We start from the raw sequence: 22,492 nt of genomic DNA on the forward strand, positions 1-22,492 counted from the left end.
CTAAAGGACATTCGAGTATCTAACCATGCTTGCTGACATTCAAGTCCACAGGCCCACAGATCAGGAAGTATAGGAATTAGCCAATCAGACGATTAGTTACAATAATGGGCGTAACAATTTGACGCAAAACGCTACACAATTTTGTTTTGTGTGTGTTTTTGGTCAGTCCAAGTCAGCGGTATGCTTTACACACCACACGTTCCAGGTGTATATATTTAAACACTGTACAGTTTAGTGTCACAACCATATATCTTGCTGCCACATCGACAATAACAACATGTTCAATACCGCCATGTGTAGCCCTCTATTACATCAGTCTCCACGTCTGGTTTGGTTTCCATGGTTTGACCTGCCTCAAAGAAAGATTTTCTGGACATGGTATAACAACATGGGGGACGCCTGGAAATGGGCACTGAACAACGAATTTTCACAACCTTATTTCCATGTGGTAAATACAATTGAAATTAGATTTCAATGCGTTTGTTGCGATTTGCCATACAATGTAGCCCTTTTTAGGATCATCTCACCTAAATTATAATTACACATTATATATAAAAATAATGACATTAATATCGCTTCTAACAAGCCACAGAATCAAAGACGGTATTATACATTTTATCTTTCAGCTTGCAAACTTTATAGATGATGAGATATATGTTCGCTATAGGACGATATATCCACCAGCTGAGCTGGTGTTCTCCTGGACACGATATTGTTCTCCGGACTCAGTAAGTTTTCTGTTACATGTCTAAAATATTTAGTTATATAGCATATTATTTCATGTCATATATATTAATTATACATTAATAAAATTTATTGTAGATTCATTTTTTTATGTTAGCAATGGAAAACGTCAAAGGTGGGGTCATAGTATTCCTTCAGTGTACAAAGCCATGCGTACGTTTTCCCACGCTATTGTAAGCTTCTAGATCCAAGCACATGGGAAAGTCGGATGACAGTGTCACAGTTTCAACATTACTCTTATTACTGATCATATTTAGCTGATACAGAGAGACATCTCTCAGTCTTTGTCTGTACTGGAAACTAGGGTACCTAGGAAGCCTGTGAGGACTTTTTCCACCATTTTCGTTCAAATCCTTTACACCAACAATGTTAGAGGATAACACCGTTAACTGAAGTACCTCATTCATGGTCTCCATTCTCAGGGGTTTCCGTTTGTTAGCTGTTTAAGCCTATATGTCATTTAATAACATGACAATAATAATCGGATGCAGGTTTTGTGATGTAAATAACCAAAAAGGGACAAGGATCTAACAGGGGAGTTGATTGCTGATGAGGCATACAAACACATAGATGTTGCATTCAGTGATTAAATTAATTGCTTTAGAAAAAATGTATGAATTTGATGAAACCTTTTACTGTGATCTATTCAAATGCTTCACACCTTATGTACTGCTGATAGAGCAGTTAGTATGATCAGGGACATATACATGTAGTATTACTTATTTTATGTCCCTGGTATGATAAAATGCATGTTGTATAATCAAATGGTGAAATATATGGGGCATTGGTCAGCTAATAATCACAGACCGTAACGAAATTATGACACTTCAATGACTACAAGGGTGACACTACCCCGAGAAATAAACGATTACTAAACACCAATTTCTTAGCAGGTCGATCAAGGTTGATGAAACGCTTGTATATGGCCTCGTATACTACCTTCGATGTCAAGTGCACAAACGAGCTCTACTTGACAGTAAAAACAGTAAACAGACACGGGAATCTCGGAAAGAGAAAGTGAAAACAGTACTGGTGAAATCATTATATCATCAACATATAGCCTACCTACGCATAGTAGCTATTACCCGGGACCTATTTTTGCTGAAATACACTTTACAAATTACCATTTGTAAGACAAAAACATTTCCTCGAAAACGAAATTTCTTTAGTTGAATACTGTCCTTTGAAAACTAAGAAATTAAGCATCAGTCCCCACCTATCAAGTACTTATATAGTTCTTAAACTTGTACAGCCCATTTTCATTTTTATATTTTACATCAGAAGAATCATCTGAAACTTTATTAAGAAATTATATTGTACTCTAGATATATTTATTGTAGAATTTTAGACGCTTCATAATGAAGTTTACTGACAAAAAACGTGCTAGAGTCGGTAAAGTGTGATATTGTGATTTGCCTTCACTGACTGACATGAAGTATCTTAATTAGTTTGCAACCTTATAAAGTGCTTTATAATTAAAAGTGCTTGCATGGGATTGCTTTTTAGGTTCGAAGGTCAAGGTCACAGTAAATAAATAGAAAGTCTGTCCAGTTGCCTTTGGTTCAATCAACCTAAATCTTCATATAGTGCTTACTGCTTTCTGTATGAAAACCACTCAAATTTTGCATGAAGCTAGTTTTGATTTGCGGAGCAGATCAATTTTATTGCTGCACATGCGACACAGCCACTTCCGTTGAATTCTTATTATAACATGTTTATACTAAGAATTGAAGAGTCTTATAAGACAGCTTAATTAGTGATTTGTGACTAACGATTCTCAGAAATAAGTAAAATAAGATAAAATAATTTTGAATATATCTATAATTTTACAGGCTACTTATATTTTCATATGTAATTTAGCAGAGCTTGAAATAAGCCTTTTTTTTATAGGTGAAGGTGGTGATATTGGGACAGGATCCATACCCTGGACCAGGTCAAGCTCATGGTAAGTGTATTGAAGAAAAGTATAGTGTACATTTTGGATATATCACACACACATACACACACACACACACACACACACACACACACGCACACGCGCATGCGCACACGCACACGATGAAAATCAGTGCATATAATTACAGACTGTGGGGGCAACAATGTAGAGCACACTGGGGTATTATCGACCATTTAAGGGTAAATTCACTGTATCCGAGAGTTGCACTGTCACATACTGCTCAAACATCGATGATCCGATAGCCTCATTGAAGAGCTATATTTATTGACCAACTTGATGGACAGACGTTTTATGACCTTGAGATAACCTTCAGTGTTATTCAACAATATATGCTGGGTATTATCGACCACTTCCGGGTATTATCGACTGTAAGAAAACTTTTTAAAGAATTGGTAGTATAATTTTTTTATTATCGACAATCTTTTCATCCAAACTAGCTATAACACACTCCTCGGTCATATACGGAGCTTCTTTTAAAATCATAATTGTAACTACAGAAATGTATAAGGTATAGGGTGCCGAAAACAAACTATGGAAACAAATACAAAATGTAAGTTGTTTCGAGCCATGTATATATGGGCCTTGCAAACAGAAGTCACACCGGAACCTGTATGCCTGAATATCTGCATCCCGATTCAGGTTTATGAGAGTTGCATCGTTGCTGCATGGAATCTATTACCATAAACTACAGAACTGATATTTAGCATCAATCTGATACGTAATCAGGTGCTAATTATCTTTAATTGTATTGTTGTTATGCTAATATGTTACAACGGGATTAAAGCTTGTATCTGATTCATTTGGGACTGTTCTGGTAAATAAATATAAACACAAGTGTATCTAAAAAAGATATAATCTAATAAATAAATCCTTTTATTGTAAGTTTAAATCCATCTAATTACCGATTTGATTTTGAATATAGACTATACAGATTATTTTAGTTATATTCCACTGCATATCTTAATTCTGATTGATCAGTTACAACAGCAAAAATTGAAATACATGCCGATGAGTGTACTCGAACACATATTCAATTGCAAAATAAGTTAGCGGAACTATCACTTTATTTAATCTTTTTTAACCATTACACTACCGTACAAATAGTTTACTAACGAGTCAAATATGTATATAACCTTTATAATGTTAAATCACACATGCGGAACTCGCCTTTATTTTTCGATTTAGCCAGCGGTCGATAATACCCTGCGATTATAATTTCGTCAGGGTATTATCGACCATCCCATTTTTCTTGTAGCTGACATGACTATCCCATTTTTCATAAAAAAAAATAAAAATAATCATTCATATACAGTTCATACAATAAAAACTGTCAGACTATCTGCTTGTGCATAGTAAAAAAATCACTTTCATTGTCCCTTTTCAGTTAAATCATCCCGTAACATTACGTTGTTTTGAAAATCCCGCGCTAGCCAGATTCAACAATGCCATCCATTAGGAATTTAAAGGCTCTCAGAAACCTAAGGAAAACCTCTAGTTATTCCGAATGGAGTATTCTGAGTGATAGAAGCGATTAAATGACAAGATGACGCTTCTTACGACTTTTATCAAGCTTTAATAAGACAAATGGTTGATAATACCCAGTGGTCGATAATACCCCAGTGTTCTCTAGTGTTCATTTCCATTTATATTGACATTACACTTGACAACAAGCCATTTGTAGCTCACCTGTTCAGTTAAATTGATCCATGTCTATTTTAGTCAGTTACAATTCTGACAATGCCAACCAGTACACAAAATTACAGGCTTTCTGGACAACAAAATGATGGCATTTCCATTGGCATCACGCTTGATAACATAGCTGTCAGCCATTTTTAGTTCACCTTCCCGTAGGGCAAGTAAGCTTATGCAGTATCACAGCGTCTGTCGTCCGTCTGTCATCTGTTCCATTCAAACAACTACCTCCCAATAACCAAGCGACCCAGAAACCTAATATTGGGCATGTAGCATGAAGTTTGAGTGAAGGACTACCAAGTGTGATCAAATGAATGACCTAGACCTACATTCAAGGTAACAGGGGTTAAATAGGCTAAAATCTTAAAACGACTTCTCAATAACCAAAAGACCCAGAGACTTGATGTTCGGCTTGTTGCATGCCGCGATGAATTGTTACAAAACTTGTTAAAATGAATGACGTTGATTGATATACAACATCATAGGGTCAAATAGGCCAAACTCTTTAAACGACGTCTTCACAATTACCAACGGGTCCAAAGAGGCAATAACAGGTCTGCAGCATGCTGGGGTGATGGCTACCAAGTTTATTCAAATGGATGGCATTGACTTTCATTCAATTCTGATATTAGACATATAGCATGCTGGGGTGAAAGGCTATGTTGAAATGAATGACCCAGAGCTTCATTCAAGGTCACAGGAGTCAAATATGCTAAAATCTATAAATGACATCTTCGCACGAAGTCAGAGGACGGAAACCTGATATGGGACCTTTGAAACAAGTACAAAGGTGAAATCTTTCAATGTTGATTTTTTTTCGATATGCACAAATATTAGTTGCATTTGCCTGCTAAAACATCAGATAGCTTTGCATAACAAAATAATTAAATGACACACACTGGTGACTTTGAGCTTCATTCAACGTCATCAAGCTCAACTATGTCAAATCTTTTAAAAGTCTTCTTCTCGAAAACAAACACTTAGAAACCTGATATTTAGCCTGTAGCATGCTGGGATGAACGACATTGACCTCGAATACAAAGTCACGGGATTCAAAAGTGCCGAGATATATCAAGCTCGGGCCTCTTGTTAAACTTCTTCTCAATGGAGTTTGTTCAAATCACTAACCTTGACCTTCATTCAAGGTAGCGGGCTGAAATATTCCAATAGCAAAATGTCCCAGATACCTGGTATTTGGCTTGTATCATGCTGGGGTGAAAGACTAGACAGTTTGTTCAAAAGAATGACCTTGACCGTGATTAAAGTTTGAAAGAGGTAAATTGTCCATAATATGTAAAAGACACATATTTAGATAACCGTGAGGCCATGATATTTATACACTTGGTATCTGATGCACTTGTTCTTAACTATGTTATTGTATTAAACGGATCACTGGATAGCAGGTGAGCGATTCGGGGCCATATTCCTGGTTGATATAGGAAATTGCAAAGCAAGAAATTGGTTAGATATGTTGTTAATTGAAAAAGAGGTATGAGCTGAAGATCAGGATGTTTTAGGACAAGACCTATTATCAAGCGAGTTTAGTGTTAGACTTTCAATCATCAAAAAGTAAATTCGGTTATTTGGTTCCTAAATTTGGAACAGAAATCTAACTTTTTCATATTGGACCCTTAATGTATTGACAGGAAAATCACTGACAAGTGTAAATGTGAAGAATCTTTTTTTTATCATTTACCCGTTATATTTCAGGTCTGAGTTTCAGTGTTCCGGACGGGGTGCCTATTCCACCTAGGTAAGAACATTGGCAATAGTCAAACTAATGATGTTTACTGATGGGCTGTAATATAATCTATTACCCATATGTACCTATGGTATGTGTGTTCCAGATGTATTTTTATCTTACCCTGGGCGCGATTGAGGCAAGTCACACCTTATTTGCAACAATACAATGATATCATGACGAGAATTCAGTCATGTCACATCTGTTTTGCATTGATTTAATATAAGCATTTAAACAGAGTAAGGGAAAATTATTCTCATACTTCACAAGCGAATTTCCGTTTTAGAAGGGTAAATATAACTCTCTATAACTGTCTATAACCAGTTTATTGCAGGGAAGAGATAGGTTATCACGCGCTATGACCCCACTGATGATAGCTTAACCATGTCGCATAATTGATAACGTTATCAATTATTAATGCGCATTTCGAGAACATTGATGATAGTGCAATGAAAAAAGTTTCACAACAGTTTACAATTTGTTTCTTTTTAAAAAAAAATATGTAAGAAAAATAATATACCAAGGACCTGTCCAGTGGATATATCAACCCTCGTGTAAGAGTTTGGCTGGCCAGCACTCTGTAAGCCTTGTGCTGACTAGACAGACACTCAGGTTGAGATATCGCTGCGCATATGCCCATGTAAGATTCTAATAATAATTTGCCCCCTTTGGGAGCGAGACGGGGAGATCGAAACATTAAAAAATCCCCGTACTTTACAATTTAAGAATCTCCCCCTCTGTTTGACATTCCCCTAGCTGTCTCTCCCCAAAGGGGTTAGAAGTTCTATCAATCTCTTTCAAGGGCTGCAGACATTTTTTGTTACAAAATTGTGTTTGATGTGAAGATAGATCTTTTTTGTTTGCTTAATGTATCCCCTATGAACAGCCAGATTCATTTTGAAGCGGGGTCTCCTTGTAGTAGTTGTCGGCTACCTCACTGAAAAACACACGGGATGCCTTTCGCATCTCATCCAGAGAGGGTCAAGTGTCTTGCCCAAGGACACAGCCACAACAGCACAGACCGGACCGTTTCTCAACTTCCAAAAAACACAAACTGACACGGGTAGGGAGCGTTGAACCACACACATCGGATCTTCATCTGAAGTAACTGCCGTAATGATACAGCAATCTTACCGACTGAGCTATCGCGGGAAGTGCAAATGCAAAAATGCTATGCCTCCTAAACTCCTGGGAGATTTGCAACAGGATGCGATATGCAATATTACTGGTGAAGATCCTTAAATACAGCGTATGTGTAGGTGGGAATGTGTTGGTGAATAGGGAAATCTGACATTTTGTGTTTCTGTTACAGCTTAGATAATATTTACAACGAGCTGACGACTGATATAAATGTAAACTTCAATCACCCACGTCATGGCTCGCTGATTGGCTGGGCTAAACAAGGTAATTATCATAGATACTATGGAACACACATAGCCATATATATATAGAGAGAGAATATATGGCCAGTGTCTTAAAATATAATCTATATTTTGGCGAGGGTAAAGAAAGGCAGAAGTGGCGAGCCTTGTCCCGAGCAAACAATACAGCTTATATTTTAAGACTCAGACCCTTTATTCTATTTATCCTGCAACAATTATCAAAAGTAATAATTTGAAGTGAAACGATATCAATAATAATCCAAATATTTTTTTTAACGTTGTTTCATTTAAAAGTAGGCTAATCGAATTGACGCACGTCCTAAGATTCCAAAATACAGCTGTTTTCCGTCACTGCCACCTACAGCAAAAATATATATAGTGACACTGCGGTGATAGTTGCAGGATAAATAAATAAATATATATATAAAGAATGAAGTGTAGCAAGGGGCGATAACATTTTTGCCGGCTATTGTAGCGATTTGAGGGTGGAAAAATTGGCAATTACAATCAATTTGGCTGATATGTTGCACCATTATAAAACTCGGCTCGATCTAGGTCTTGATGTATCTGGTATCACTGTATAAATACGTTTTTAAGAGATATTTTGGGTCAACATGCCAAAATCGTCATTTTGACTTAGAGGTTCTGTTAACATCGAGCTCTAAATTCGGGTAAAAGTCCATAAACATATATATTCACATATTAATAGATAAATGCTTCCTGACGAAAACGGTCTGTTTAGTTTTTTGATATCTTTTACAGAACGGTCACAAGATTGCTTTGAAAATGGCCTATTTTTGTCACCTTCTCAGTATTTTTCCATACGACTGGGGTATTTTAATATGAATAAACCGGCGTTTTGATTAATTAAGACTGGGCGTTTCCTTCCTTTTAGCACGATTGTAAGGATCGACCGGGTCGGCATACGAAGTTGTTAGCATTAGAATCATTATGGATCAGCTTGTTTTATATTTGTTTTGGCCCAGTCATTTTAACAATGTCTTTCAAAGCCTAATTAACATCAATATGTGTACGTAATATGAATTATTGACACAACTGGTGTTGTCGGCTTGTCCGCATACGTATATAAAGGTAAACCATAGAATAAAGCCATCCTGAACTCATCGGGTATTGTCTCTGAAATGATCCTCCGAGGAGTTCCGGATGAAATAACGTCGGGACTTCACTCCGCTTACTCGTTCAACTCAATGGCTTTAGCTGCAGTCTAAGTGAGTTGTATTAATTTTTCCCGTCAGGACCGGGGAGTTTTAATATTTTCTTAACCCAGACTAGCGCTCAATTCTCTTCTATTACAAATATAAACTAGTAAGCTTCCAGTAGGCCTACTCTTCAGTACAGTAAATAATAACGTTATACGTGTTTATTAACGTTTTAGAGACAGGCGACGTTTAGATATGTAATATTTATCTTCTTTAGTGTTTGTTTGTTCAATGAAATTACTGTGTCGTTTGGTGATGCATGTTGATGTTTTGATATCTTGATAAGCTGATATTTGTTTATGTCGAGTAGCAAAGTTTTGAGAATCGTATTGCATACAGTGTAATATTAGCTTACGATGACAGTTTTTTTTTCTCAAATTTTTAATGCAATACTTAAATGTTTTAAATTTTGAAATAAACGCCTCTGACCAGCCCTTTATTGAGATGGTTGAGATCTTTGCCTCAAATACCATACAACATATTAAACTTTCACTTTCATGCACCAAAGGAAATGATATGCAAGAAAGCTGACAAAATCATGCTCAAATATTGTCAATGATCATGTCGCATTAAGTTAAATTCAGTTACTTTGGGTGAAGAAAGATGTCATGTATTTTTAGCTTATTACAAAAGGTATAAGATGGGAAATTATTTGACAAAATCAAAGAGTTACCAGGTTTAATCTATCACAAATTTACACAATATTCTACTTCGATATATCATAGATTAGTAAATTTCAAATATCTATGAGTCGCTTTATTAAAAATTCCATATCAACATATTTCAACCTTTTGCTTATATGTGCCGAAGAAAACCGTGCGAGAGCAACCTAAAATTATGTCAATTAATGGACTTGTCACATTAAGTTAAATTAACTAATTCAGGGTATGGAACCATATTTTTGTTTGTTTGTTTTTTTTAAGGAAGGACTTTGACAATAAACTGTCTGCGGACACAAAAAGCAATCCAAAAGTAATATAGAGATACGTCCGATCGAAGTCAAAAACGAAAGCCGAAATTAGAGATATAGATTCAGTACCTGGTAACAAACACTCTCGTAAAAAACAAAATGACATGGAGAAGGCGAATATTTAAAAATTCTTTTATTTTCAAAAGTGTGTTTGTTACGGAACCAGATGAAGAAACAGAAATCCCCTCCCTTCCATATAGAGACATCGTTTCCCCAATGCAGCAATTGTGTATAAATCGTGAGTCGGTTTCAAAAGAATTTTTGAAATTAAAGATTGATATGTCGCCAGGAATTGATAGATTGCATCCAATATTTCTCAAGAAAACAGCAGAGACGATTGCATCAGCATTAGCAAAGTTATTCACTATTTCGATGGAAACCACTACTGTACTAGATGATTGGAAAAAAAAGCCAGATAACATCAATTTTTAAAAGGGAGATAAATGCGTACCAGGGAATAACAGAACGGTTAGTTTGTCATCAGTTGGATACAAATTGCTAGAAACTTTGCTAAGAGGTCACATCACCCAATATTTGAAACAAAACGCATTCTTTTTAACATACGGATTAATGGCTGGAAGGTCCACGTCGAATGGACAGAACAATTAGATAACAGGCATTCGATCGATTGCATATATATGGGTTTCCAGAAGGCGCTCGATACTGTTCCACACAAAAGATTTTTAAGCAAAATGTCATTTTATGGAATCAGTGAAACATTTATCAAATGGACGGCCAGCCTCATCGTCAACAGGAAACAGAGAGTTATTTAAAAGGGCAAGCATTCCAACTGGAGCTATGTATCCTCAGGAGTTCCCCAGGGATCGGTAATCGGGCCAACATTGTTCGTAATCTACATAAATAACCTACCAGATACTATTCAGTCAGTGGTTCGCTTTAATTTTACCCCCATAAATGCAAGTCGATGCACATAGGCAGGCATAAGGATGAACAAAAATAGTATCTAAAAGATGAAGAATTACAGGAAGTAGACAAGGAAAATGATTTGGGAGTAGTTATAGATCAATCTCTATTTTTCGATGAACATAAGTACCCAAGTTAAGAAAGCAAATTCTATGTTTGGATTAATAAGACGGTCTTTTAATTTTCCAAACGAATCCAACTTACTTGCAACAAATTGACTAGCAATATCAGCGATATCAAAGCTGCGGACTTTCTCAAGGTCTGTAGCGACGAGGTTCATAGACACGGAACGGCGAAGCACCCCGGCAGAAAATGGATATAGCAAATTTGTAAACATTCAATCAAAGTTTAACGAGTACATACAAGACTCGGGACTTGCATATAAATGTATCACCGTGTTATTATTGAAATATTGAGGTTGAGTTTCATTTGATTTTGAACCCATTTTTATTCATTTTTTTGAAACCGTATTATTTGCTTACTTGATTTCGATTTTCATCAACTTGAGCATCCAACGCTACTCTAATAATAATTAAGCTGGCTGAAGGGCTTAAAGAATAAGAAACTGAATTGAAGTGAGAAAGAAAAGAGAATACTTTAGGGGTATTTCTAGTAGTTTTTTTAGTGTCAACCCCAGAATTTTAAAGCTAACGCCAGAACCCATTCTTGCAATCTTCCGATTTAAAAACGAAGTTTTAACAACTACCGAAATGATGCAGTTGAAAAAAAGGAAAGGATGATATCATCACTGGCATTAAAACATGCTATCTAACTAGTCCCTGATCGCACAAGCGACGTTCTTTACATGTACCTGTAAAATAAAGCATGCCGAGATGACCCCAAAAATTGCACCTGGTGACAGTCGATTATATAAGCGCATGACCTTTCAACCCCGTATGTAAATCAGGAATCTGGACAACTGAGGGAGAAGTTTTAAAAAATGGTGTTTTGTTGGAGGAATTCTAGATGACGGTAGTATAATATATAGAGGATATCTAACAGTGTCTTCAGTAATACCAAATATTATTAAAGAGTGGGGCTAATATTTTGATATTTTCACGAATGCGCAGCACGAATGAAAAATATCAAAATATTAGCCACACAAGTGAAATAGATTTGGTATTACTGAAGACACTGTTAGATATTCAACTTATTACATTTTTTATCAACGAAAAACCTACCCCGTATGCTAACTAGGCCTAATGCGAGAGTTTGAAAACAAAAGAAGTAGTTCCCCCTGTCCAGGTGCTGACATACACTGGGAGACACGAATGTACTAGTTTTTTCATATTTTCTACTTATTCTGAAATTTTCACCAATTTTACCAAAAAAGATCTAATTTAACCCAACCCAGTCCATTTTTTCAGCAACATATCTAATTATGAATTTTCATGGCTAATTGTCGACGGTCAAAGCTAGTTCTGTGAATCATATCCAATTTAACATGACCACCGTCTAATTCTATCGAGCTATCTAGAAATCATGAACTTTACACTATTTATTTCATGACTATCTAAAAGTTTCTTACATCGACGATTTCTCATAGAATATGACGAGATTTCCCCCGACATTCTAGAAATTTCCGACAGGGTCTATTTTTTTCTCCACTGACGCTAATTCTGCTCTTCGAATCTAGTATTGACGGAGCAATCCAGTTTTCGTGAAAATCGCCTAATATTAAACGTCATGACGAATATTGCGAGATTCGCCTCGGGCGGTTCTGTCGCGCGGCAATACCAGCACTGCCAGCCGTAGACTACTTTACCTGGACAGCAGCCATCCGTGACCATCGAGTCCTGCGGCTAGCCTCGACTTGGGAGCGCTCAGCCGTGAAGCGGTCCTACCATAATCACCTATACTTACGATGTCGGTACCGACTCAAATGATACAGACGATTCGTTCTTCCACAAAGGAAGGTGGTATAATATATATATAAAGGAGATTTTTGCAATGAAAGTATTGGAGACGAGTTCCATCATCTATTTATGTTAAAGTGTACCCTGAACGAAAAACGATAATCAAATATGTTATTCTTTGTAACCACCAAAGAAGAATGTCGCAAACCGCATCAAAATCGGTTGGCCGAGTGCCGAGATATCGCACATCGAAGTACGCGATTTGCACCTGTCGATCGACTGTTAATCAGCGTATCGGTCAGTCACGCTGATTTGGAACTCTTCAGTCTATGACGTCACAGGTTGAACAGAGTGACTGGTATGGTGGCCAGTAGCATAGAGGACAGTGTGAACAGTATCAGTACAAATATGTTTGAATACGATCTGGACATGAGATTTGAGGTTGTTGAATTTGGCGAATATTGCCGACGAGAAGTCGGAATCCAACAATATAAGTTTCAGTTAAGAAAATAATAATAACATAGTGAAATTGACTCTGAAAATGACCGCTTGGTTTACACAGACTTGTGTAATAATCGGTCAATCACCAATAAATGTATATTAGTTATGTGTTTACCATTTCTTACTCGTTACCAAAGAAAGCAACACATCATAAACATTTTAAACTAAAATAATGTGCCATTTCATTCGCAAATTAATATTCAAATAAACATACCAACAAATACAACAGTTCTGGATATTCTGGTTTGTGAGAAAAGACGAACACACGTACAGTAAATTCAAGCGTTATATTCTATGCAAAACCCGCTTTAGTCATGAAGGACACTTAATTTAGAAAGTAATATATTATAATCATCATGATCTACAATATACTAAATCTCTCTCCCGTATGAATACCAGTGTTAAAGTCTACAACAAACTTCTACATATACAGATTTTATCCCTTATTTTACATGTCATGGTCTCAGGGATCAAGGACGATTAAATGCTTGAGAAAGACATTATTTATATACGATCGTTGTCAGTGAAATTATATAAAAGTGATTCGCAACAATTATAATATAATTGATACTTTCTGTACAGGTATAAAGCATAGGTACTTATTAAAACCATTATTTTAGCTCCGTTTTTAATGATAAAACACAAACAATTTATTTCATCGTGACTAATCATAATTAATAGTAAAATTTATAAACTCGTAATGATTTTCGTGTATCTGTATCTGTATGAATACGTTGTAGTGCCCTATATAGGTTTTTATACAACGGTAGAGAGAGAGCGCCTTGGGTTTTATTGGTGCTGGTTCCGGAGGGCGGTTTTGAATTCCTCCACGGATTTCGCATGCACGACTTTGTCTGGTAGGTGGTTCCAGTGTATTGTAGTGTCTACGAAGAAGGAGAACTGGTACTGTGGTGTCTTACTCGGTGGAATGACCAGTCCTCTTGAGTTGTTACAGACTCTTTTTTCTACAACGTTTTTTGTGATATGGTCTTTGAACTGCCTCGGTTTTATCTGGCGAGTGGGTCTTGTCTGTTTTGTGTATTCGGCTGGTGGCAACGACGGCACCAACCCCTCAACCACCTTGTACATTAATATTAATCTCAAGCTTAGTCTTCTGTCTTCTAGGTTTTCCAGTTCTAGTTGTTGTTTCATTGATGCAATGAATCCTGGTTCTCTATTTTTGTAGTCTTTTTTGATGAAGCGGACTGCTCTGTTCTGTATCCGCTCCAGTTTGTCGATATCCCCTTGTAAGTATGGGTTCCAGATTGTAGCTCCATACTCCATGATTGATCTTACTAGGGATATGTATGCTGTTTTACGACAATTTTCGGGTACGTTTCTTAGGTTTCTCCTTACGAAGCCTAGGGTGGTATTGGCTTTACTGTAGGTCTTGTTTATATGGATGTTCCATTTCAGATCGTTTGAAAATTGTAAGCCTAAATATGGGTTGTCCCGGACTTCTTGTAGTATATGTTGGTTTAATTCATAGTACCGTGATGTTTTCTGGTTGATTGACATGATATAGCATTTCTTCGCATTAAATCTCATACCCCAGTCTATTGCCCATTTTTCCAGGTTGTTTAGATCTGTCTGTAATTGATGGTGGTCCTTATCTGCGTTTATATTGCGATATAGCAGGCAGTCATCTGCAAATAGGCGTACGGACGAGTTGACACAATCCGGGAGGTCATTTATATGGCATAGGAACATTATTGGTCCGAGTACAGTACCCTGTGGCACTCCAGAATCCACTGATGTTTCCTCTGATTTCTCACCTTCAACTATTGTTCTCATCTTCCTGGTGGTGAGGAAGTTTGTTAACCATGAGTGTAGGCTTCCTTTTATTCCATATTGATCTAGTTTATGGAGTAGTTTGTCGTGTGGGACTGTGTCGAACGCTTTGGAGAAGTCTAGGATGGCAACATCGACTTGGTGTCCTTTGTCGTACTCTCGTAGGAAATCATTTGCCGTTGTTACGAGTTGTGTTTCACATGAGTAGCCTGATCTAAATCCGTGGTTTAAGTTGGTGAGTATGTTGTTGTTTTCCAGGTGCTTCATCATGTGTCGGCATATTATGTGTTCGAGGATCTTACATGTGACCGATGTTAGTGACACAGGACGATAGTTCTCTGGTAGGTGTTTGTCTCCTTTTTTGAAAATGCTTGATATATTTGCATCTCTCCAGTCTTTGGGGAGGTTCCCTGTGTCTAATGATTGTTGCATAATCTTTGTTAGTATAGGTGCTAGGTGTTCTGCGCATTCTTTTAGGATCCTGTTTGGGATGTTGTCTGGACCGGAAGATTTTGTGACATTAACCTTTTGTAGTAGCTTTTTGAGTCCTTCTTGAGATATTTTGATTGGTTTGATAGTTTCCTTTGATTTTAGTCTTGTTGATGGAAGTCCACTATCTGTTGGTTTTGTGAATACTGACTTAAATTGATTTAATAATATCTCTGCTTTGCCTTTACTGTCCGATATTAAATTAGGTCCTTTTTTGAGGGGTGCTATACCACAGGAGTCTTGTCTTTTTGATTTTACATATTTCCAGAACGGTTTTGTATTTTTGTTTTCTAGGCCCTCTATGATGTTGGTGTTTACATATTCGTACTCTGCCTTACGTAGCTGTCTTTTGCATTCTTTCTGGAAAAATCTATAGTTTGACCATTTATTTGTTTTCCGTGCCTGTCTGTATAGTCTTTGTTTTTTCTTTAGCATCCTATGTTGTTTGGACTTAATCCATGGTATTGAGTTTTTGGATTTGACTTGCTTGTTTGGTATATTTCTGTCCATGGTGCTAAATAGTGCATGTTTGAAGGTGTCCCAGAGTTGTTGTACTGTATTCCCCTCCTTTTGGTTGTTCTCTATGGTGTTATTTAGGTCTTTTAGGTCCTGGTTGATGTTTTCCCAGTTTGCTTTATTGTATATAAAACATTTCCTACTAACGTTGCTTTGATGGTGTACCTTAGTATCAAAATCTGTGATGATAATATCGTGATCGGAAATTCCTGGTACATTTACTGATGACTTAACTAAGGTAGGGTTGGTCACAAAGATCAGGTCTAACAGGTTTCCTTCTCTAGTTGGTGTTTCATGTATTTGGGTGAGGTTGTTTGTTCCGGTAATATCTGCTAACCTTTGTTGGATTTCTTTATCTTGTCCTGTTGCTGTTAAATTTTCCCAATTGATGTTAGGGCAGTTGAAATCACCCGTAAGTATGATGTTGTTTATGTTCTCTTTATCAATAATTTCTAAAGATTTTCTTAGCTCTTCTAGGTGTTTTAGCTCTCTATGGGGCATGTAGAATGTCCCTACTAGTAGATCCTTGTTGTTTTTCATCTTGATCTTTATCCATTCTAACTCACCATCTGTAATGAATGATGTTTGTTCCACAGATGTGAGAGACTTCTCTACAAGTATGAAGACTCCTCCTCCAAGCGTTCCTCTGTCATTTCTATATGCGATGTAGTTTGATGGAAAAACTTCGCTTGATTTTATCGCATCTTTTGTGTGGTTCTTTCCTGGTTTAATTCCTTTTAGCCATGACTCTGTTCCGCACACTATGTCAGGTTTTAAATAGTGTATTGCGGCCTCAAATTCTTCTCTTTTATCTTTGATACTCCGGCAGTTCACTGTCATGATGCGTAGGTTTTTCTTTGTTGGTACTTCATATGGATTGCTACTTAGTCTTGATCTATCACTAGGTAGTGTATTTCTTGGTGTTGTTGAGGTGTTCCTTGTTATTGGGCTGCTTGTTCTTAGTGGGCTAAAGGCTGATCTTACTGATTCCATAGTGATGTCTAGTCCCGATAGTGGTTCATAAATGTTGGAAGTTTCACACTCATAGCTCCTGAATGTGAAAGAGCTGACGTTTATACTCTCACATTTACAACAAAGCCATTGGACGTTTGATCTTTCTAGAAGCTCGTAGTCCTGGGTGCATAATTCGATGCAAGATTTATGGTGCCAGATGTCGCAGGCATCGCAGCATACCCCTTGGCAGTTCCAAGACACTGGCCTTTCACACAGGCCGCATGGGTATATGCTGGCGTTTTTGTTAGGACCTGGGTTGAGTTCTATGTCTCCGGCTAATAGTATGGTAAGTATGATTAAGTTGTGTTGTTTATTGGAGGTTGATGGTAGTAATATAGGTCTTCTTCCTGCGCTATGCATTTTGGTGTTTAACGCATTGTGTAATAGTTGCTGATGGTTCCAAGTTTTTGTATGTTCTCTGTTGTTGGTGATGATGGTGTGTACCAGTAATAGGAGGGTCAATGCTAACATGATGAAACAGTATAGTGTGGAAAAACCCACGCTGACTGATTTTGTTAGATTGACTTACTCTTTATTACTGTTTTCCCAACAGTCTCTCTTCGTTTGTTCTGCTATTTTCTTTAGCCACGTCTTTGCTAGAAGCGTGTCTGGATGTATTCCGTCTTTGTATAGATGGTAGTTATATTGTTTCTTGGTTTTTAGTTTCCTTTTGTTCCCGCATTTGTATTTTGTGTTTGTGCTCAAATCAGATGAGAATTCTGGGGAGTGTGTACCTAAGTTGTTATTTATTTCTCGAACTTTGCCATTTAGTTTGTATATCTCTTCTGCGAGCTGTTCGTCTTGTTCGTTAAATGTATTTGGATCTTTGTGTCCTTTCGTTGTGTTCCAGGATTTGATCGAATATACTGGAGTTTCTAGGATCGTGATTTTTGACCCCGGGTATTTTTGTATGGTGTTGATGATTTCTTGATATTTTCGCGTTAGCTTGTTGACTTCATCTTCCTGATTTAGTGAGATGTATTGCTTGGATTTGGATGTTAGGTTGCAGGTTCCAAGCCAGACATACAGCCATATGTCACCGTATTGAATTATTTTCTTTGCTATGTTTTTCTTTAACCAGTGTGTACTGTCTTCTATTTTTGCTCCACTTTTGGATAGCCACACAATTTGTTTTTCTACATCGCTACACGTATGTCTTTGTAGCCATTTTCCTTTGCTATCTGTTAGGATTACCGGTTGCCGTGATCTTTTTCCGGTTGGTGGATCTCTTTGTTTATTTATGAATTTTCTTAATTTGTTCTCTGACATCTAGTAATTTTGACTGTTGATGGAGTTTAGTTTGAGTTTGTTGTCGTACTGAGTAGTTATCTCGGTCGTAGGTAAGATAAACAAGATGGCGGCCGTCTCAGATGAAGGTGGTATTTTGGGGTTGGGAACCGACTTACCCGTTGATTACTCTACATAATGGGCATACGATGGATTGTTGAGGTGTACGATGTTATTATACACTAAAAGGATACTTCGTTGTTTCCTTAGCCCTTAGTAATTGACGATTTTCGTTGCGTATTTCTCTCTGCTCTAAATTTCGGTCTTTCCTGTCGCGCATGCGCTCTAACTCTGTATGATTTTTTTTCCCTCCAAATTTTATGTATTTTTTTGCTTTTATTTTTGTAATTGTGTCATTATTATGAAGTGATCGAGACCCTGGTGGTTTTGCTTTCAATTCGTGTCGCAAGTCATATCTTCACTTAAAAAAGGACTTTTAAAAGATGTATAAACATGTTCGGAGAATTACGAGTTCTCAAGTTTGAATTGGTTAGTATACCGCTAAACAATTACCAGGTGTGAAATTACGGTCCACAAGCTCATCACACCTGGCACTGCACCACAGGTGTCCGTGATTTCTGGTGTTCTAATCAGCACACGCCGTGAGTTCACGCGTTTGGTTTCTGTGCACTTCAAAGGAGTTCCGAAAACATGGTTTTACAGGTTGTTTGTACATAAATTGAGCTTGAATTTTATTAAGAATTGCGTTTATACTATAGGGAATACATTTTGTTGAAATCAAACACATTATTTTTGGAATTCAGTGAGTTTCGTTTTCTATACAAACGAAAAAAATCATATCTCAAACGTTTGTCTATAGAATAATTAACCTAAATTACCTCATTCATATATGTACCCATGATGTTGAAATTTACTCTATGAATCTTGTCTGGGATTTACTGAGCTTTCATGGACACGTTTTATCAATTGCGGACAATTACCCAAAAATCACAAATAACGGTATAATTTCTGTTTTGGCTAATAAAAAAAACCCAAAATGATTAGCATTTATTTCACATCTTGAATGAATTGCATTTTAAACTTGTGTTACTAGAAGTATTATAACCGAAATCAATACTGGTACATGTGTATGTAACAAACCTGTCATGCCCCCATAATAAAGGCTATATGATGTAAGTCATTATAAACGGCCGGTTATTCAAATGGCATACATGTTACAACGACCCGTTAAAATAAAAAAAAATATGAATAAAATATTTTAATATAAATGTTATATACGACCTGTTATAATAGAAAATAGGTAAGTGTTGTATTTGGCCCGTTATAATAGAAAATTAGTAAGATGTTACATGTTGTGTATGGCTCGTTATGAGAGAAAATTAGTGAGATGCTACATGTTATATATGGCACCGTTTAAAAAGAAAGTTATATGTCCCTGGTTGGCTGATTCCCTGAACGCCTACATTTTGAAATAACACCCTACTGAGTATGTTTGTACAGTAATTATAGTCTGTTCTGGTGAAGTCACTTAAGTCACCTGTATTTTACCTGTGTGTGTTACCTGTAGATTTTATAGTATTTCTCATCAAAATCAAAGGTCAATATTCAATGAATAAATACTGGACAAAAATATAATATTTTAGAATTACCTATATATGCACATGATATTTGTCAATACTTATTTAAACAAATAAGAAATTATCAAATTAATAAATATCAATAATTATCAAATTAATATTAATTAATAATTCATTGCATAAAATATAAATTAATAATTCATTGAAATTAATATTGTAAAATATTCATTAATAATTCTTTAATTATCAATTTCATCAAACCAAAACGTAAATCAAATACTTTGCTTTGTTCTTAATTACAAGTTATACTCAAACGGCTCTCTTTTCTCATTTGAACACTTCTCTGATATCACAAAGACTGAAGATGATGATGTTGATCAGTAAAAATCGCTCATTTTACTGATCGAGATCAGTTAAAACGGTGAGCTGTGATGTAGCCCTGGCTACAGGATGGCATAACACTTGAAGATGAATACCGGAACTACGTGTATGTATCTATATAAACTTCAAAATTATCATCAGTTTGCACTCCTCACTATCTTCCCGTGGACCAACATCAAGGGATGCTTTTCCATTTCACCCAATACAACGACGACACTAGGAGACTGGTTCGCCCCGCAGCTGTATTGCCACTTGTACCACTACACCAATGAAAAGTTACAGTTTTCTGTGTCTATTTGTTGATTTTAATTTTGTCCGTCCTGTAACGTTACAGTATGTTTCTAATAGTGTTATTCCTATCAAAATATGTTCTAGTATAAAAACATGTAACATTCTAAGATTATAATAGTGATATTCCAAAATGTATTAGCATATATGTACATGTACATTTCAAGTGCTCAATATATTATTAAGATTCTCATAGTGTTGTTTTCAAAATAAGATATAAAGATATCTTAACTTGCAGAATTCTAATAACTTATATATCAATGTGATTAATACTATACTATAAATTTCACAATTCTATTTAAATAAGATGTTGAAATTTATATGCTAGTGTCTTGGTTTTCTTTAGTTGTCAAGTGATTTCTACAGGTAAAATACAGGTAAAATATATCAGGTAAATACAGAACATGTATGAAACAGACTATAATTACCCTTCCTTTGATGTCTCTGTCTATTGTTCTAAATATGTAGGCGTTCGGGGAACACACCCCCTGGTTTCGGTAGCACTTGTTATTAACTAATTAACAAATATAACTCAGAGAGTTTATTCAGCACTTTCCTTTTATTGTCTTATTCGCATTAATTACAGGCACGTGTTCACGTTTGTTTCTATATATTTCCTATATGGCGGCTCCGATCGTGTTCAACCTGTGACGTCACAGGTCAGAGGTCACCAAAACGAGGTATTCGGCTTTGGGCTTCAGGTGTGTTTTCGAGAAAAATCACAATTACTCGGAAATGGGTCGGCCGATTTTGATGCGGTTTTCTGCATTCTTGTTTATTAATCAATACCAATAACATATTAAAATATAATTTTTCATTCAGGGTACACTTTAACATATTGAAATGAAAATTATTCGTTCAAAATGCATCCCACAGTATTACTGTATTAACCCAAGTATTCATAAAATGAGAGGTCTAATATCTATATGTCATACATGCAATTACTGAGGGTTTATGTCCCTGTTGTAAACCTATATTATATTACCTAGCAGGAGCTTGATTATCAAAAGGGGAACGATTAAGGAATGAGCATGAAAGGACAATGATAAGATGAAGGAGCGTGTAAACGTAGTTAGTTTGTTCTAGGCAGATATTATGTTATTGTGTGTAAATCAAAAAAAATTTGTTAGACATAAATTCATTTTTGTATAATTATCTGTATTCCTTTCACTTTCTCTCTTTAGTCTTCCTTTCTAATTTGTCAATCGTAAAATTAATGTAAATGTCCATTGTTTGTGTCACATTGTTGTAAAAATGTTTGGAGGAGGGGGGTTTAATAAGTTGTATAACTTCTGCCCAATCCTCATGCCTACATTTCAAGCAATAAAAAATATGTTTAAACTATATTTGCTTGTATATTTAGGTAAATTACATTTTTACTTTATACATGATTCCAACAAGGAATATGTAAGAAAACATATTTAAATATCTTGCATTTCTATAGCAAGTTTGCCTAAATTGTCTTATTATTTAGAAACAGAACTAATGGAATCCCTATGATGTCGCACACATCGCTCGGCGACTCTCATCAGGCAGAACGTTTATCATTTGTTGACCATTCAGTGTACAGTGGACCCGCGATAATCCGGACGCCGATAGTCCGGAAAACTCGCAGTCCGGACGGAAATGCACGGGAACGGATTTCCGTAACGTTATTTGTACTCACCAGTCAGGAAATTCGGATTCCGATTCTGGAAGCCCATTTTGGGAACGGAACGTACTTTTCATTAGTAAATTTCCCGCAATAATCCGGACGATTTTTTCACCACGAGGAGAAAAAATGTCGGGGCAAGTCACCCGTGTCGACAGCTGTACAGACTATTGCTTGACACTGTGCGTAGTCATAGCGACCGCTGCCAGGTCATAGCCCCGGATGTTTACCTGTGTTACAAAGTGTAACTTTTGTTTTTATAACGGTACATTACTTTTTCTCTACGACCTTTTTAAACTTTACAGTATTAAAGGATTTTATAGTATAGCCTGGTCTTGCTTTTATCAACTTGACGTACAATATCTATTATAGTTATTTTACAGACGGCAACTTTTATAGGATCACATATTGCTATTTCGTAATTAGCAAGAATTTACGCACAAACATACAGTACGTGATACCATAATTAATCAATCTCAAATACATGTAATAAATTTATGATCGGTAATTAACATCATGAACACTTGTATTGGGTAAACACGGATATCGG

General features: G+C 36.3%; 1 protein-coding gene across 1 annotated transcript in view; it reads left to right on the top strand.

Moving 5' to 3' along the window:
* The first annotated feature begins 150 nt into the window (after positions 1 to 150).
* The window catches only part of LOC117315311 (uracil-DNA glycosylase-like), a 34,558-nt gene continuing 12,216 nt past the window's right edge, over positions 151 to 22,492 (top strand). The window contains exons 1-5 of the mRNA XM_033869459.1: positions 151 to 448; positions 627 to 728; positions 2,635 to 2,689; positions 6,104 to 6,146; positions 7,447 to 7,538. Coding sequence (XP_033725350.1) covers positions 278 to 448; positions 627 to 728; positions 2,635 to 2,689; positions 6,104 to 6,146; positions 7,447 to 7,538 — 463 coding nt within the window. The 5' untranslated portion in view covers positions 151 to 277. The remainder of the gene's footprint in view (positions 449 to 626; positions 729 to 2,634; positions 2,690 to 6,103; positions 6,147 to 7,446; positions 7,539 to 22,492) is intronic.

The sequence above is a fragment of the Pecten maximus genome, chromosome 17 (genome assembly GCF_902652985.1).
Source record: "Pecten maximus chromosome 17, xPecMax1.1, whole genome shotgun sequence".
Taxonomy (NCBI): domain Eukaryota; kingdom Metazoa; phylum Mollusca; class Bivalvia; order Pectinida; family Pectinidae; genus Pecten; species Pecten maximus.